The sequence below is a fragment of the Sycon ciliatum genome, chromosome 1 (genome assembly GCF_964019385.1).
Source record: "Sycon ciliatum chromosome 1, ocSycCili1.1, whole genome shotgun sequence".
Lineage (NCBI taxonomy): Eukaryota > Metazoa > Porifera > Calcarea > Leucosolenida > Sycettidae > Sycon > Sycon ciliatum.
Window position 1 is genome coordinate 4,141,829 of NC_088643.1, and position 18,279 is coordinate 4,160,107.

Here is an 18,279-nt window from a genome sequence, read left to right on the forward strand (position 1 = left end):
AAGTCTGCACACATATGCACACACACACACACACATGCACACGCACGCCCACACGTACACTCACACACTGCCTGGGTCTACGGGTAACCTGTGGGTAAGTTTTAGTGGTAGTACAGGTGGAATCCTGATAATTCGAACCTCAAAATGCCAGGAAAAAACTTCTAATTATCCGGACATTCTAATTATCCAAACATGAACTGACAACACAATATGCATGTCAAAATGCTCTCAGGGTCACGCAGAGTTGCGCTATGGACCTTAGACACATATTTCACGGATACTGAACTGACCGGCACAGCCTGCTCATGCAAACGGACCTGACTAGTACAATGTACAGTGAACTTCGAATTACACTTTGCCAACTTCGAATTATCAACACAAATCCCACACATTTTCTATGTAAGTGGAATCTGTGGGACTTCTAATTAACCCGACATAGTACATGTCCAGTTCGAGGTTCCAATTATCAGAAAGTTTTATGTGGGAATCGTATTGATAGAAATCGGTCCTGGAAAAACTTCTAATTAAACGGTATGTTCGAATTAAGCCATATTCGAATTATCAGGATTCCACCTGTATTGCTACTCCTTTGCCACTTTGTGTGGAAATAATGACGTCATATGCTAGATCTCTTTAGAATGGATGCCGACCAGTCGGCTTTTGATGGCATGATGCTGGAGGATAGCGTGTAAAACTGAATGTTGTCGTTGAGAACGACCCAAGCTTAGTGCTACCGCAAACGTAGCTGCCACGTGCGGTTGTTGTTGTTGTTTTTGTTGTCGTCGTCGTTGTTGTTGCTGCTGCTGCTGCTGCTGTTGTGGAATTTCGTCGTTTTGTTGATATTGTTGTCATTTTGCTGATGTGTGTCACACAGGCGCGTGGCTTCATCCTGGACTACCATGACAGTTGGTCTCCATCGCCCGGTCAAGCCACGGAAGCCCAGCCAAAGAATCAAACTGGCCTTGTCATTTGCCGAAGACTCGTTTGTGGATGATATCGAGATGGCGGGTTGTGGCACACAGAGTAAGTCTCAATGACTGTGCGTGAGTGGGAGTGGGGGGGGGGGGGGGGGGGGGGGTGTTTGTTCCTGGCATATCCGCAGAGCGTTAGCCAACGTCTCTAGTAATCGAATTGCTTCCGGCATCCCGCCGTCCAACTTCTAGTCTGTGTTATCACTAGAAAGACTATGCTATCACTGGGAAAGACATTCACTGGAAAAGTGGAAAGACTGTGTTAGCACTGATCCCAGGACCCTGTATGCCGTGGTGGCCTGGTACGATCTGCCAGGTTCTCGTCAAGAAATATAAAATAATGCGATTAGTACGGTAGTGTCTTGTATAGAAGCCTGTTTTGAATAGAAGCCTGATTATCAAGATACACTGTCAGCACATAAGCTTGGTTTTAGTGTTGACATACATAGAAATACCTGGTTTGAACAGAAGCCTGATGTGAATAGATGCTTAGCCCTGACGTCGGCTTCTACGGGACTAAGCCCGGCTTTTTAATACGTGACGTTACATGTATATTGGTATGTTCACAAAGTTCTCTCTTGGTTAGCTCATGGTGATGGAAGACTTTGTGAGAGCACATGTACATGTAGATGTAGCTTGCCTGTACATACCTGCCAATGGAATTGGTCTGAAAAGCGCTAGCTGCTCGTACTGTGTGTGTGTGTGTGTGTGTGTGTGTGTGTGTGTGTGTGTATGTGTGTGTGTGTGTGTGTGTGTGTGTGTGTGAGTGTGTGTGTGTGTGTGTGTGTGTGAGTGTGTGTGTGTGTGTGTGTGCTTTGTCTGGCAGGGTATTGTGAGTTTGACAATCCATGTCAGGCAGGCGGCGTGTGCGTGGAAGCGTACAATCCAAGTGGCTATGAGTGCTTGTGCCCGGAGAACCGAAGCGGCGTTCACTGCGAGAAAGGTAAGCAGTCTGGTTAACACACACCATGCATTCGCTGTGATCAAGACCAAGAATGGACGAAAACCAGCATGTGTGCGGCTTCCTTATTAGTACAGCTGCCAAATGGGAAAATCAACTTTTTCAGGGGCGTCGTTGCAGTTTAGGACCGAGCACTATATTTTAGGCTAGGATGGTAGACAAGGGTATATAAAGCACGATTGTCCTTGTTGGACATCCTGCAGACGTGCGGGAAGCTAGAAATTCCATTCCTTTTCTTCGTCGTCGGGAGTGGTAATTATTCAACGGTCGGTTGTATATTTACAATTCGTTTTGTTATTTTACGTCTCGATGTGCTAATTTTACAACACGACGTGTACATATACGTGTTATATTTGTACCGCAACTATCTCGACCACACGTTTTTCATTTGAAAATTGAAAAGCAATTATTAGTTACAATTGTAGTTGACTTCTGTACCACTCGTTTCTCAAATGGATTGGAGACTGAAATGTTCACTTGAACGTATAGTGGCTGACGAAATGAAGCCCTAGTACCAGTACGAATCGATAGGGAACGAATTTAGTAGTAGCTACTTCGAGGTTGTTTTGAGAACTCAGGAAGTAGCGTTTTCTACTACACTACTTTCAATGTTACTGGACAGCCCGAGGCAATCTGGATCACACTTCAGAAGCAAGTAAGCTGTTCATCGTTGCTGAACATAGGTACTCCGTATTGCACAGTATGAAGTAGTTTGAACATTGTATGAATGTTCTCATATCACAGCTCTAATTGCATTCACAATTAATTATGAATCATGGTAAATTTGTAACGAATCAGGTAGATGCTATACTGAATTCGAGGGAAATAAGACTAAAAAAGAGTGGCTGGTAATGAGACTGAAAGAGCTCATCACGAACTGTAACTGGTTATGGAATCTTGATTATCTAGATAACAATAATGTGATGAGTGCACGATCATAAAGGCTAGAACTTAGAAATAAATAATTTTGGAGTATGTGTGCTCACTACACTCTCCTTTTTGGTAGTCTACAGTACAAAACAGAGCAAGATGCATAATATATATCAGCTGTATGTAATATCATGTATCGCTGCTCATTTCCGTGGTAAATAGCATGCATACAACTTCATGTTGGAATGCCCCTGCATTTGCATACACGATGCCCACGCGGAAAAGCCTATAATAATAGAAAATAATAATCTATCTAAAGAAAGAAATGCTTTGTAAGCCAATATGGTTACTGTCGGGTAAGGTATACAAGTAGGGTAAAAAAACTAAAAGCGCACAGTTGATCACATGCTAGAAGACACATGAGAGCATAATAATTATTATCAGACGTGCTCGCATCATGATTTCTTGTCTTGCATCCCACGAGCTGTATGCCGCATACACTTCCATCGCATCTAAGCAAGACAGAATGACCAGAGGCATATTTCTTTAAAACCTGTATGTAATGAGGCTCTAAATATTCAACAAACACACCCTCTTCAGTCTCTTGTTACTTATCTGCTCACTGCCCTATGCCTTTTAATTAATCTTTTTCACTGCCGAGAAAACAGCACGCATCAAAAGTAGAAAACTTGCCGTACCTTCCTAATCAAAATCCGATTGGGGGTCTGAGTCTTCTTGATCTTCGGTGGCATACTCTGAAGGATCAGAATCATCACTGCTTGAGGATGGCTCGTCAGTGGGTAAATTGGTGAGGTCCTGCATTGAACAAACAGATGAATATTACCGGCCAGTACTGCAGCACGTGACTTCTTTTACAAACACACCCATGCATGCAAAACAGACACACCCACACACGCACCTAACCACACATGCACACATGCGCGCTGACACCCGTACTCACACGCACAATATCCAAGGAACATGCCAAACAAGAAAAGCTAGATATTTCAATTAACCTAAATTAGTACATGATTGTATACCTCTGCTTCAGCAGCCAGTGCAGCAGGTGGTGGTGCAGGTGCTGCTTCTGATTCTTCTGGCACCGCTAGTTCTTGAGGTAGTGTCGCTGGTCCAGGGACGGATGGTGTACCGAATGAATTCTTGCATCCTTTGCATTGGCAAATGTCGGTACAGGATAGGGTCTGACTTCGGCATGAGCACCGTCGTGTTGAGCAGCCAGTCTGGCATTTGCATGAAACTAACTTCAGTATATCTTGGGGGGCTGCTTGCTGCTCCATCCACACTATAGACAAGCCACCTACAGTTCAGCAGAGGAGTAGACAACATACATGTAGATCACCAAAACCTGGTAACAAAAATGATGGTGATTTTCACAAGGCATTTATTAGGAGAAATTTGTGCACAGCGTGTTCGTTGTGTTGATTGTTTCAATGCAATAAGTTCATTGGCATTACAGTGTCCTAGAAAAGAATACACATCATGCGGAGCAATGCTTCTCGTCTCACCTTGATCTGATACTGTCAATCCATTCCCGTCGGGGCTGGGGATCTCGGGCGATGGCTGTAAAGCCAATCGCCACACTGCTGCTTGGTAGTTTGCTCGCAGGACATGCTTCCGCAATGCATCTCGTGGTGGTGGCATATTCTGTGGTGTACTGGAGTTGTTGCGCAGCAGCTCGAAACGTACGTCATTGATATTTGACAAGCTTGCACATCCATACAATCTGGCCAAGAACACCTCACACAGCCCTTGCAGTCGTTCGTCCACATTGAAACTCTTGCCCAACTCAGCCATCGCCTCTGCCTGCGCACAGTCTTTCTTGATCAATTCCAGAGCGGCCTTCTTCCCTTTCCCTGAGAAAGCGCTAACGCTATCGCATCCGGTGAAAGCATGCAGGCCTATAAGTGCTTCAGAAGCAGCTGGACCAAGCTTTGCAGAGAGGGCACTGATGTCAACTAGCTCAGGCTTCTTCGCGGAACCAGTCTTGAAGACGAGCTGGCCATTGATAGACGTGGACAAACCAATGGCTATGACTGCAACGTCTGTGTCGGGTGAACATATGAGTGCTGACTGGAAACCATGAGATGTTGCATGGGCTGAGTGAAGCAGTAGCCTTGTGTCTGCTTCCTCATGAGTGTAGGATAGCTCTGGTATCTCGGTTGCACGAAGACATGTTGCTGTTAACGATGGTGCAGCAAGCTGAATGCAAGTGGTGCCAACTGTAATGATGACTTGCTTCTCGGTTCCCAACAAGGACACAAAGTGCTCTGATGTTTTCCAATCTTTGGCAAGGAACTGAACCAAATTCGTCTTGTTTGTACCGTTGGACAAGTACCGCTTCCATTCCTTTGGTGTGGCCTGGTCACGACGCTCTGCTCGAATCACCAGTGGATCTTGTTGCCCAGTTCTCTTCTGGCGTTCGAGCTGTTTGATCGAGATGTCCCAGTACTGGTCAGTTACAAAGTCTACACGTGACGCATTGCTTCTGACCATGTTTGCCAACAGCTGCCGGAAGGTCTGGTCACTGAGTGCACCGAATGTCGGAGGTGGGGAAGGCGTAGCTTGAAGAAGTGCCATTGCGTCAATCACAACACAGCAGCCAGCTGGCGGGTGATCTCGTAGTGCACTGTCTTTCCCCAGTGCATGTAGCAACTTGGACTTCTGCGTTGAAACCATCCCGCCATCAACAGTGGCTATTGCCCACGGAACAGGCCCGAGCTCATATTGCACTAACGTTCGCACGTCGAATGTGCGATTCTTTGCCATTATGAGGAGCTGTGTGAACAGCTGGCGGTCAGCTTTCGCGGCTTCGAACTTGGAAGTGGACTTTGCCTTCTTCTTGCTGTCTGTGAATGAAGGCAGCTTCCTCGCTGGAATCCGGTCAAAGAAACTGGCTTTGGTAGACTGTAGGCGCTCTTTGAGAAACAGCTGGAAGGCTACTTCTCCTTCTGCCTGGGCCTGCAACAACTCTGTTTGAGCAGCTGGCGTGCACACCGTTCTTGTTGAGAGGCTCACCAGCTCCTTGCCATCGAATGGACTGCCCCAATCCAGTAGCTGGTTGACGATCTTTACCACAGCTTTCTCGTCTCGGGAGATGCTGGCCACTGCTTCGTCTGGGTGGCGCGACACATCTCCAAACGCAACACCCTCGTCCATTCTGGCCAAGTCATGGCACGCTCTTACAGTTGCCGAACGCTCATGGATGGTTAATATCCAGCGATGGACAGTACCAGGATTGCGGCTGAACTCGACAATACCACCCATAGTCTTACTATCACGGTTCAGAGTCTGCTCAATAGCTTGATCCACTGGGACTTGTGCAAAGTGCCGTTCCGACCTTGCGACACAGAAGTCTCCGGACTGAAGTGCTTCATGGGCAGAAGGATTCCTTGTAGAGAGTGTGGACATGTCGGCCCAGTAATAGGTGCCATAGCGCGCATAATTTGTGTGGTTGTAAGCATAGAACCATGGCAGCATGCGGCGAATGCAGGCCAGGTGAAGGCTCCAGTCTTGTGTCCTCGTCGCACGGAGGAACAGGAAAAGAAGCTGGACCATATCCAAGTATGAGAGCCAAAGGGCCGCCATGGGCGAGGCTTTGCGCAAATCAGTAGAGTGCTTCTCAAGACGACTGGACAAGCGGCTAAAGTCGTTGCTGTTCACTATGCTGGAAACTGTTGCAGTCGCCTTCGTCTCTTGCACTTTCCGGAGCACAGCTGAAAGTCTGTCCCATTCGACAGCATCATCACTGGAGAGGTACTTATTCAGGTGCTGTAAATTCAGCCGTGTCAATGCTTCATACAGCAACTTGTGCACACGTATGGCACGATTGTAGTGCTTTCCACTGACCACACCCTTGACAGACTGTAGACCAACGATGCCTGTCATAGTTAGCAGATCAGTGAGGCCAGCTTCTGCAAAGCGCTTGCCAATGACAGACAGAAAAGAGCAGGTGGTGTGGAATGCACCTAGTCGAAGCACCACATCTGGAAAAGCATCTTTCTGCTTCCACAGCACTTCCAAGCCCTTGGCATATACAGCTTGATCAGCAGTGATTATGCAGTGCTGCTGGTTAAGCTGGCGCGATATTGCTGAAGACCGCTTCAACACCTCCAGCACTACGCCAATATCTGTTGGAGGTGCTGGAATGACGGGCAAGTAGCCAACAGCTGTGGACTTTGGTGACGTACTAATCATAGAGTTGAATCCTGACCAGCTGGGCACTGTTTGTTGAGCCTCGTCTGATTGCTCTGATGATGCATCTGGCACTGCAGGACAATTGCGCAGCAATACCCATAACATGTCAGTTTGTGCACCTATGTGGCTCGATGAGGATGGTGCTGGGTCCAGTGCTGGAAGCTGGGGTGGCTCTCTTCTCGGTCCAGACACATACTCATACTCTGCTGGTGGTGGTGCAGGTAGTGACCTTGCTGCCCTCTTGCTGCGTGTAGTAGGGGCTGTAGATGCAGATGTTGCCGGCGGATTGGTGGATGCTGGTGTAGAAGATTCGTGCTGCCTTTGAAGGACAATGCCGTTGGTGCAGTGTGTTGTGCCTTCTCCGGTAACCGTTTCCTCGCAAAGGTCATTGTTGTCCCAACAAAAGAAAACATTCTTTGTCGGGTCAATAACGCTGGGCACAAACACGTCGGTGTCCAATGCCTCTTTTGCCAGCGAGGTCTCGATCTCAGAGAGCTTAGTGTCGGAAACACCGTGTCCGAAACGATTAAGTGTAGTCACTAACTGCTGGCTTCTGGTCAGGTGGCGGACTGTCATAGGAAGAGCAACACTCTTAGGTGTTATGATGCGGCCTCTTGTCGCGGCATACACAATATCTTCCCCAAGAGACAAGACCTTGGCTCTCTTAGGCGCATCCAGCTTAGCTCTTTTCACCACACTGTCACAATCCTCGATGTCTCCCACACCAAGCACCCATGCCAGGAAGTTGTAAAGACTATCTGGCACGCACCGACTGGCATTCTCCTCAGTGAGGTCAGATGCGTGTGGAATGTCAGGCAGGATGGGGGAGATAGCTTTGATGTCACTTCTGACTTGTAAGGCAGCATGGAAAATGTCATGAGCCATTGACATGGGTGGCTCATCCACAGCAAATACATCACTATCACTGCTGTCGGTCTCTTGTGATTGGGCACTGCCACGAGTTACAGCTTCCGCCAGGACAGTTGCCAAACTTGGTGGCGTGAGAGTTGCCGGGACAAGTGACTCAGGCTCTGTCACTGACTGTCTGACGAACATGACCCTATCATTGAAATGATCCACAATTCTCTTCTTCAAGAGGAATGTGCGATAGCTACTTGTGACACCCAGGTCTCTCAGCTTCTCCTGGTACTTGCTCGTCAAACAATCCATTCGTATAGCCTTCACAGCACTCCCCGTGGAGAAGAGGTCATTTTCAATATGTCCAGCAAGCCAGTTGAAAGCCTACTGGAACGTTTCCCGGAGGGAAATAGTCGGGCCCTTTTCGGCACTTGTGTTCGCAACGGTTTTCCCATGCGTGTAGTTGCGGTAGCACGAGTGGTGGTACAGAAACTCAGCTGCAATGCAATCCGGGCCACCTTCCTGGAACAGCAGCTGAATCCTCTGATCCTGGTACGCCACTGCTGCGACTAGGATTTTCTCCCCGGCCTCAAATGTGTGGCATTGCGTAAGCTTTTCCACTTTACCATTGACGCGTTTGTCAGAGGATCTCTGCCAAAACAGACATAGCTGCATGTTGGTTTTGGGGAGGGCGCTTCGTGTTGAGCGCCTCTTACTGGGATTGCTGTCTGCAGCAGACTCACACTCGTCGGTATTCTGCTGGGGCTGATCATTTTCCTTTCCCTGCTGCTCACATCTTAGCTTATTTATGCTCTTTTTGTGTGTGTATGAGGCGTAACATCGTCTGTGACACCAGCCACGACACGGCGCACACTCTTCCGCACAGTTCTGAGCCAGGAGAAAATCCCATGTGGAGTCCTGTCGAACTCGAGCAGCTGCCACAACTCTGCTATAGCTGATATCCGACAAAGACACTCGAGCATCGTCACGCACGTCCACACAGTGGCACAAACAAGAATCCCACGATTTGGCAACATTACTTCCGTCTGGCACCACTACGAAGCTACTGCCTTCGAGAGGATTACTGGGCGCATCCTGGCTCGCCATGAGTCCTACTTACTCATGATCGAACACCATCCGCTCTGCCATAACTAAAACAAGAGCCCAGGGACTTCGCGCCTGTCCTAACTGCAATACCAAGTGGATGTACGTGTGGTTTGTATTTGTGTTGTATCTGCATAATTTCAAAATTCAGCGTCGTCCTCTTCTTCTATGCATTCAAATTCAGCGTCGTCCTCTTCTTTCCTGCTCAACATGACCTCAAATGCGAGACTGCGTGTGCGTACTCAATGCTCATATCCTTTCCCAGCCTGGAAGAAACCCCTTATAAAGAAGCTGTCGCAATGTTGACAAGTAGCCAACAGGTCGGGCCATGTATAGAATGGGTTGTAGTAGCCATCTACGCTCGAAGTAGGTACTCGGACCTACACTGCAACGCAAAAACGAGATTTCACTTTTGGCAGCTGTACTATATGCGTGTGTGCCATGGCATGATTCCTGCCTTACATGATACTTGAGGCGAATACACGACGGGAAAGGGTAGTGCATACAACTCAGCCGCAGTTATGCAGTTGAAGGGGAACTGGAGAGAGCGTGACGGGGAGGGGAGGGGAAGGTGTTCGGGGACAATGCACTACTACCCAATGTACATATGCCAGAGTTTGCAACTCCGCATATGCACTCGGGACAGCTCAAATGGGGGAGGGGGAGGAAGCTGAGGGAGGGGTGTTCAGTGATTAACCTATATGAACACCAACTATGTCTTCATGCTTTCTCGTTTTCTTCACAACCATCTTGACCGTATTACCTTTCTTCCTTGACAGTTTGTGGAAATCCAACAACTACACCAACAACCACTCCGACAGCCATGCCAACAACAGTCGCTATAAGCAGTAAGTTTTCATCATGGGAATGCTCGTCCTCTCCTGATGTGTTCTCCTTTGCATCCGCTTGTTTTTCTTGATGCTTAGTTGAAAGCAAACATCCATACCCAGTGGAACAATGCTCCTTTTTGTTATGGTCCCGTTGCACTTGCCCGTACATGGATACCACTCTCCATTTACTCTGCACTCTCATCAGCATTACACCTTTCCTGCCAACATTGAAGACAGGAAGGCACATAAGACAATTTCTTCCTGTTTATCTATCAATCTTTTTGTCTGTCCATCTAACGTAGGGAATCCGTGCGCCTGCAAGAATGCTGGTGTTTGCAACACTTTGAACGGATATTGCAAGTGCTCACCAAACTTTGCTGGAGCCAAGTGTCAAGGTACTTACTACAGTGGATGAGTGTGCGGCTCTACTCAACTGTGTCTTCATTTCTTCATAGTCTTTTTACACTAAGAAGGTGGTGGCCACCACACAACTGCATTATAAAGAAAAGGAGGTTTGTCAACTGACACCCGCGCTATTCAGTTGCTATTCATACTCGGCGCATGCGCTGGATGAATTTTTTATTTATTTGTGATGTCGAAAAATTATGATGTTTCGGGCCAGTCACCCATTGCCAGAAGAGTGTCTTTATACAAATAAACATTCTCACTGAGCTTATAGAAAAGCCATGGACGTTCTTAGTTTGCCTCTACAGAAGCATGAAAGTAAGGACTTGGACATTTTTAGAAGTGCTGTACGAGCGTGAGCCCTACGAATTTACTTTACTTGAACATGGAAGGCACCATAGCACAATTAATATTTGTATTGAAAGTTTCAACGTGAGTTACACAACTCCTACTCTTCGCCCGAGGCTTATCTCTATACCCACACCATTGTACATAAGTGATTCACTGCGAAAACAAATGCAAGTATCAATAATAATGGACTCGGATGGAGAGCCAAGGATTAATTTATAAGAAAGAAAAAGGACCAAGGAGGTAAAAGTTACGCTATAATGTCCACCAACACCACCAGTTACTAAACAATCAGCTCATGCGATAACATTGCACAACACTGACCGACGGTACTGGTGATACTGACTTTTAGCTCCTTGGTCCTTTTTCTTTCTTATAAATGCAAGTATCAGTTATGATAATAATAATAAAAAAATACGCACTACTGATAGTACACTCATACCTTGGCTATCCGTACCCCCAAGTTACGGGCACTTCGGTCTACTAGGCACCCTTTGGGTGAGTTTTAGTGGAAATATTACTAATCTTTTGTCACTTTTGTGGATATAGTGATGTCATATGCCATATTTGCCCATTGTAACATACAGGATTGGTTTTGTTTCTGTTTTGTTGGGTGAGTTTTAGTGGAAATATTACTACTCTTTTATCACTTTTGTGGAAATAGTGATGTCATATGCCATATTTGCCCATTGTAACATACAGGATTGGTTTTGTTTCTGTTTCGTTGCGGCTGAATGATGGCCTCCGCCTCTGCTGTGTTGTTCTGGTGCGTGCATGCATACAGTGTGTGCGTTTGCCTACTCTGGAGTGAACTGTTCCATTCGCTGCTCGTGCTTGAACGGCGGAGAGTGCGACGTCGGGTCTTCCGTTTGCAGATGTCGGCCGGGTTTTCATGGAGTGATGTGCGAGAACAGTAAGTGACTGTGATTCATGCGACCATTCCGGTGACATCTCCAGTACTAGTACTGTTTATACTGACGTACTGTTAGAACCAGTCACTATTATCACACACCCCTATATCTTGCCATCACACGGCGGCATGAACGGGGTATTTTAATTGACTTACGTGCAAAGTAAGTCACTGTGATTCAGTCAATCATTCAAAGTGACATCTCCACAACTGTTTACTGCATACAAACATGTATTCGGAACGTGTTCATTTAGGTTCAGATCGGTAACGTGTTGAAAACAGGGGGTATCGTTCCACTTACCGGTACGCTACTGTTAGAGTTGAATCTCTAGCGGGGCACACAACATAGCGTTTCAATGAGAAAATCCATTGTCAGCTCAAGATACATACCTGTATTCTATTCCTGCTCTCCTCTGTACTAGAGAAATAGAAGACAGGTGCGTGACAGAACTTTGTGCCCGGGAATTGGGAAAAAATTAAAACTCTTTGAACTTTAGACTCTTTCAACTCTTACAATATACTGTAATTCAAAACGGCTTGTACTTCATTTCACTAACATCACGTCTTGCTATATATTTATCTTGTTCTCTGGCAGAATGTTCTCCAGGTACTTGGGGAGCAGGCTGTACAAATATATGCCAATGTCAGAATGGTGCACGGTGCGACGGGGGAACTGGCTGCCAATGTGTACTGGGTTACACTGGAAGATACTGTTCTACGCGTAAGTCTCGGTGGAAACCAAACTTGCAAGTCTCTCTCAGTCTCACACATGCACACATACTCTCTCTCTCTCTCTCTCTCTCTCTCTCTCTCTCTCTCTCTCTCTCTCTCGCTCTCTCTCTCTCGCTCTCTCTCTTTCTCTCTCTCTGTCTCTCTCTCTCTGTCTCTCTCTCTCTCTCTCTCTCTCTCTCTCTCTCTCTCTCTCTCTCTCTCTCTCTCTCTCTCTCTCTCTCTCTCTCTCTCTCTCTCTCTCTCTCTCTCTCTGTCTCTCTCTCTCTGTCTCTCTCTCTCTTCCTCTGTCTCTCTCTGTCTGTTTCTCTCGTATGTGAGTCCGCCACACACTGTGCAAAGCTCGTTACCTATGTCTCGTACCGTATTTTCCGGAGTATAAACCGCACTGTAAACACCAGTAATTCACTCAAAGAAAGTCAGGGTGGCTTATACAGCTGTACTACGAGTACGATGGTCAACTTAACAGGTAATGACCTAGATAATACTAGATATCTGTATTTCGTGACAACAAAACAAAACCTGGGTGCTTATACTCCAGTGTGGCTTATACTCCAGTGTGGCTTATCTCCTAATTTGTTAAATCCTATATACAGGATTTTGGTCATATTTTTCAGCTCAAAATGGGTGTGGCATGAGAATAGCAAAAAGTATGTGACCAATTCTTCCTTGCTAGGTCTTAGTAGATATCGAGAGTTGAATAAGATAATTTTTTCAAACATTACATCTCAGGCTCATCTCCTTGCCCAATATTACTAAGGCCTGTGCCCTATTTTACGATTCCTATATATGGGATTTGAGATTAATATTATTTTTATTGGACCTTGTTTTATCCTTAAAACTGGTAGTTTCATGACGGCATGTGCGATATGTCGTCAAGAAACCACCCCGTGCCACACCTGCAATGTTCTTCTGCACATTCACTGCTTCAGTCCTTTCCATGACAGCAGCTGAACAATTATGCTCAAATTTTCAATTATTGCTGAAAATGGGTATTCATCAGAAATATTATCGCCCTATGAATCTAAAATGTAAACATTCATGCCTCAAACATATTTTACAACTTCCATGAAAACCATTATGCCGTTATTATTGGTCGTGATGACCAATAACAACGGCATAAAAGGCACACATTTTCAAATCCTATACAGGTCGTCCCTCGTTAATACATAATCTCTGGGACAAATGTTATGTATTAACGGGGTTTATGTACTAAACGAAAGTGTACATAACTTGCTTCTATACTAGAATTTTTCACTTTTTTCAACTTTTCTGAGTGTTTCTTGCTGCCATGACTAGGGAGCGAGATATTCTTGATTCCCTCGATATAACATAAAATTATGTTATAACGGTCACAGTCAGCGAAGATTCTACAGTTTACATGATACATGCCCAGCGCCTGTACAGTCACTCGGAAAAAAAACAGAGCTTTGTCAGTTTGTGATGTGCGCTCTGATTTCTGAGCTAATTGCGTCCACAAGTAGAAACTAGAACACGACGTGCCCCCACTGGAAGGCCAAAAGACCAACAAATTATGTACTATTGAGGTAGGTGGCATGCGGGTACGGAGAAATGTTATGTACTAACGGGGTTTATGTACTAACGAATTATGTACTAACCGACAAAATTTGTATGGAAGTGACCACGTTTCGTCCGGGACTTGAGATTTCTTATGTACTAACGGGGTTTATGTACTAACCGGACTCGTATTAACGGGGGACGACCTGTATATAGGATTTTTGGCCAGCAAATTAAGAGATACTCCAGTGTGGCTTATACTCCAGTGTGGCTTATACTCCAGTGTGGCTTATACTCCAGTGTGGCTTATACTCCGGAAAATACAGTTCCTATGTATAACGTCATAGCTGTCTGTCGTGGGTGCACTAAGCGCTGCATCTGCATCTTGATCCCCGAGTATCGTGGCGCTCCTACGGATGCTGACCACTCAGTCCGCCTCACTAACTTACACGTTGTGTGTGTGTGCCTGTCTGTGTGTGTGTGTGTGTGTGTGTGTGTGTGTGTGTGTCTGTGTGCATGTACGTATGTGTCTCTGGTACATGCTTCACTGTGCCGTGTACGTATGTCATGTGTGGTGCGTGTTCCGTGTCTTTACAGGTATCTCCTGTCCAAAGTTGACTCTATCTGCCAACGTCTTACTACACCAACCTGGTGGCAGTGGCTTTTTGAATGTGACCACGACCCGTTGCCCTGACAACTGGTTGTGGGTGAACGGCAGTCATCAACGAGTATGCCAGGCTGATGGTACATGGTCAGGTCCTGCTGCATCCTGTCAGCCTCCCTCTACTAACAGTCCTGGCACAACTGCCGCTCCTCAAGTTCAGATGTGTTCTGAAGGAACCATTGATGGTCTTCAAGGAAAGTTTGTGTGGCCTGTGACAGTGGCTGGTGTCAAAAGAACTGTTGTATGTCCAGTGCTGGTGGCTGATGAACCTGTTGTCCTTGCTGAGCGGAAATGTGCCATGAAAGGCAACAGAGCACGATGGGAGAATCCGGAGATCGAAGGCTGTCCGTATGCAAAAGCCAGGACACGCAAGCTACGACGGTTAGTCTCTGGCGAGCTCAAAGAGAATCGCACGCTAGTCGGAGTGTGTGCTGCTGCCAATGATCTCACTGCATTGCTGGAGGAGGACAGTGAAGTCACTTCAGCGGATGCTGGCCTGTCAGGAGAGTTGCTGGGGCATCTCGTCGCCTCGATGGTGAGTTTGCTGACGACGACTTCATCTGATGAAACGATTGTAAAAGGCACCATACCAACATTCCTCGCTGTATTTGATACCGTTGAAGCCTCTGCCAGTAAACCCTCATCTATGGATGCTGGTGCTATGAAGCAGAAACAGAGTGACCAGCGTGAGTTGCGCAGCATGCTGGAAGACCTCGCACTTGCAGTGCCGTTAGCAGAGGAGCATAAGACATTCTCCTTCCAGTCCAAGCGTGTTATCATGTCAGGTGTGTGTCCGAAACTTGGAAATAGCTATTTGTTCACAGTTGAGAATGCACGCACTGGCAACACTTCTACTGGGGCTCGTTCAGCAAACATCACAGCCTTGGGATCAGCGAATGCTACCGATGTTGATACTGCAGCCATGATGGATACTGCAGCCATGATGGATACTGCAGCAGCCATGATGGATACGAATTTGAAGTTTACATTCCCATCCGCAGCTGTGCAGAAGGCAAAGGAACGTCATACTTCGCCACAGATTACGTTTTCCTGTCAGGTTCCACAGATCTCACTTGTCTCCTTTCCGCCTGAAGATGACTTCAACAGTAGTGATGCTGTTAGCGGTGATCAAGTTGCAACGTCTGTTGTAGCAGCCAGTGTGGGTAGCAGGGATGATAGCTTGCAGCTGGGTTTGAGTCAAGTACAAATGACTATGCCTATTCGTCTGGCAAGTGATGATCTGGAGGAAAGAAATCTCACCTGTAGCTATTGGAATGATACAACTTTTTCATGGAGACAAGATGGCTGTCGACTTGTGAATGTGACGAGGAGCAAAGATGGAGAGATGTTAGCTCATTGCGAGTGTAATCACTTGACAAACTTTGCCGTACTTGTTACGCCTCCCAATGCAGAATCGATTGGGGCGTCTGCTGCTGATGAAAAGGCTTTGTTCTTCATCTCCGTCATCGGTTGTAGCCTTTCTGTCGTATGTCTTATACTGACTGTGTCTATCATCCAATGCACAAGAAATCAAAAGAGAACTCTCCAGCATGAGTTGACGACGTGTCTCTCTGTGTCTCTCCTGTGCACTCTGTTGCTGTATATTGCTAATGCACTTGGATTGCAAGGACAACATGCGTGGGTCTGCTTCACCGCAGCTATTCTACTGCACTTCTGGCTGCTGGCGGCATTCGGGTTTACGCTTGTGATGGCCTACTATCTGTACCGGCGTCTCGTAGCTGTTCTGGTGGAGGTTGGTGAGAGTTTCCTGAAGCGTTCCATCACTGCTGTCGGCGTTGGCTGTGCTGCACTTGTGGGTGTGAACGTAGCTGCGTTCAAACCTGACGTGTATGGAAGCAGCAGTGGCGGCCTATGCTTCCTGTCAGTAAGACTGTCGTTCTACATCACGTTCATAGCACCTATTGTCCTCACGCTGCTTACGAACGTGTGCGTGCTGGTTGCGTCGATGAACAAAGTGCGCCAGCACTACAGGAACAGCGGTTCAGACAAACGCAGGATCTGGATCCTGACTAAGATGGTCTTCTCCATGACATTTCTGCTTGGTCTCACCTGGTTGTTTGGTGCTGTGGTGACAATCTGGCCGCACGTTGTTTTCCAGTACATTTTCACCATTCTCAACACACTGCAAGGAGTCGGAGTGTTTGTCTTCCACCTCATGTCTAATCCCGATACCGTTTCTGGGCTCAAATCTACCTACCGTACGATTTACAGAGGCACCGGATCTCTTCTTGGCCGAGTCACAAACTTCTCGTCGGCGCCGTCACCTAGCTTGTCGCAGACACCTCCGTCAGTTGCTGCTCCACTCTCCATTGAGGTGGACCCGCTCCAGTTTGCAGAGGCGCAATCCATTGACCCGATGGCATCATCAACAACATCAGCACCATCACCATCTGCAGTGTGCGGCAAATCACCGTCCCAGGGTTCACCCCTGCTGGCGACGCACACCAACACGAGATGGGCAGAGCAGCAGAAGTTAAATCTGCGTGTGTCTACCATTAGCACGGTCACGACTGGCAGCGTAACTAGTAACGACGGTATCATGATGCACGCATACCTAGGCCACACAATGTGCTTCAGAATGCGGCCAGGCGTCAAAACGGTGTGTGTCGACCGCGATATTGCAGGTGTACCCCGGTCACCTGCCGTCAGTTATCCAGAGCAGGAGGACCGCAGGCCGTCAACACTTACACCTCTCTCTCTCTCTCTCTCTCTCTCTCTCTCTCTCTCTCTCTCTCTCTCTCTCTCTCTCTCTCTCTCTCTCTCTCTCTCTCTCTCTCTCTCTCTCTCTCTCTCTCTCTCTCTCTCACACACACACACACACACACACAACATACACACACACACACACACACACACACACACACACACACACACACACACACACACACACACACACACACACACACACACACATACACACACACACACACACAGCAGTAGGGTGCAATGTATAATTATATGCCGGGACTTCCACTCCCAGTACTCCATTTTGAGGCTAGACACAGCTCTTCAACTTATGAGCACCTGGCTATTATTAAACCCGTAGCAGCACAACGTCTCTCTAGGACCATGTGCCCTGTTTTTCTGTACCTTGACGTCATGTGTGTACAGTACACTAGGGTGCACCTAATTCCGGCCTCTTTTCCGACACGTTTTTATAGTAGTACTAATTATCTTTATTAGGATGACCAAGGGCTTGTCGCCTTTTTCTTTTTCTTTTCTTTTTTTACGTATTTTTGACAATTCCATTTTGCTTCTTTTTAGAATTTTTAACCACTGGCTTTTTTTTAATTACATTTTTTGATAGGGCAATCCCCACAGGCCTAAGGCCTGGCTTCAGAAACTTACTTCTGTAGTTGGTTTTTATTTCCCTTTTGGAATTTTAAGTTATTTTTAACCTTGCTTCAGAAAGCCTGGGGGCCATCAAAAAGCAGAATTTGGCTGTGAAGTTCACATGCTTATTTTGCTTCAATTTTATCTTTTTATTTTGACTGCATGCGTCGGCCCTTGCTCCATCCCCTCCAGTCTCTCAGTACCTTAACCTGAAATGTAATCATACTGCAATGTAACAATTCTAACAATGAGTTCCACCCGTGTTACGATCGATACATTTAACTGAGGAACGCGTGGCGTGGCGCCAACGGGGTGGGGGTCACTTTTTCAAGTTCAACATGAAGCTTGAGTCTAATAACTTGCTGCCATTCAGATTTGTTTCTCTTTACCCCACCCTGTGTACGTTATCATTGCCTCTTGTAATTTGTCATTATGCATTCACGTGTTTTTGCTTACTGCCATGGCTGGCTATCGCCCCCCCCCCCCCCCCCCTCCCTCCAGATTGGCCTACATTCCCTGGCCACGGGAAGGTGAAATAATAT

At 46.7% G+C, this 18,279-nt stretch overlaps 1 protein-coding gene across 1 annotated transcript in view; it reads left to right on the plus strand.

The window, feature by feature from the left end:
• Window positions 1–17,994, plus strand: part of LOC135810429 (uncharacterized) — a 49,282-nt gene extending 31,288 nt beyond the window's left edge. The window contains exons 16-22 of the mRNA XM_065323925.1: window positions 875–1,023; window positions 1,798–1,914; window positions 9,759–9,827; window positions 10,112–10,204; window positions 11,347–11,475; window positions 12,068–12,193; window positions 14,317–17,994. Of these exons, the coding sequence (XP_065179997.1) occupies window positions 875–1,023; window positions 1,798–1,914; window positions 9,759–9,827; window positions 10,112–10,204; window positions 11,347–11,475; window positions 12,068–12,193; window positions 14,317–17,450 (3,817 nt within the window). The 3' untranslated portion in view covers window positions 17,451–17,994. The remainder of the gene's footprint in view (window positions 1–874; window positions 1,024–1,797; window positions 1,915–9,758; window positions 9,828–10,111; window positions 10,205–11,346; window positions 11,476–12,067; window positions 12,194–14,316) is intronic.
• Window positions 17,995–18,279: the final 285 nt, after the last annotated feature.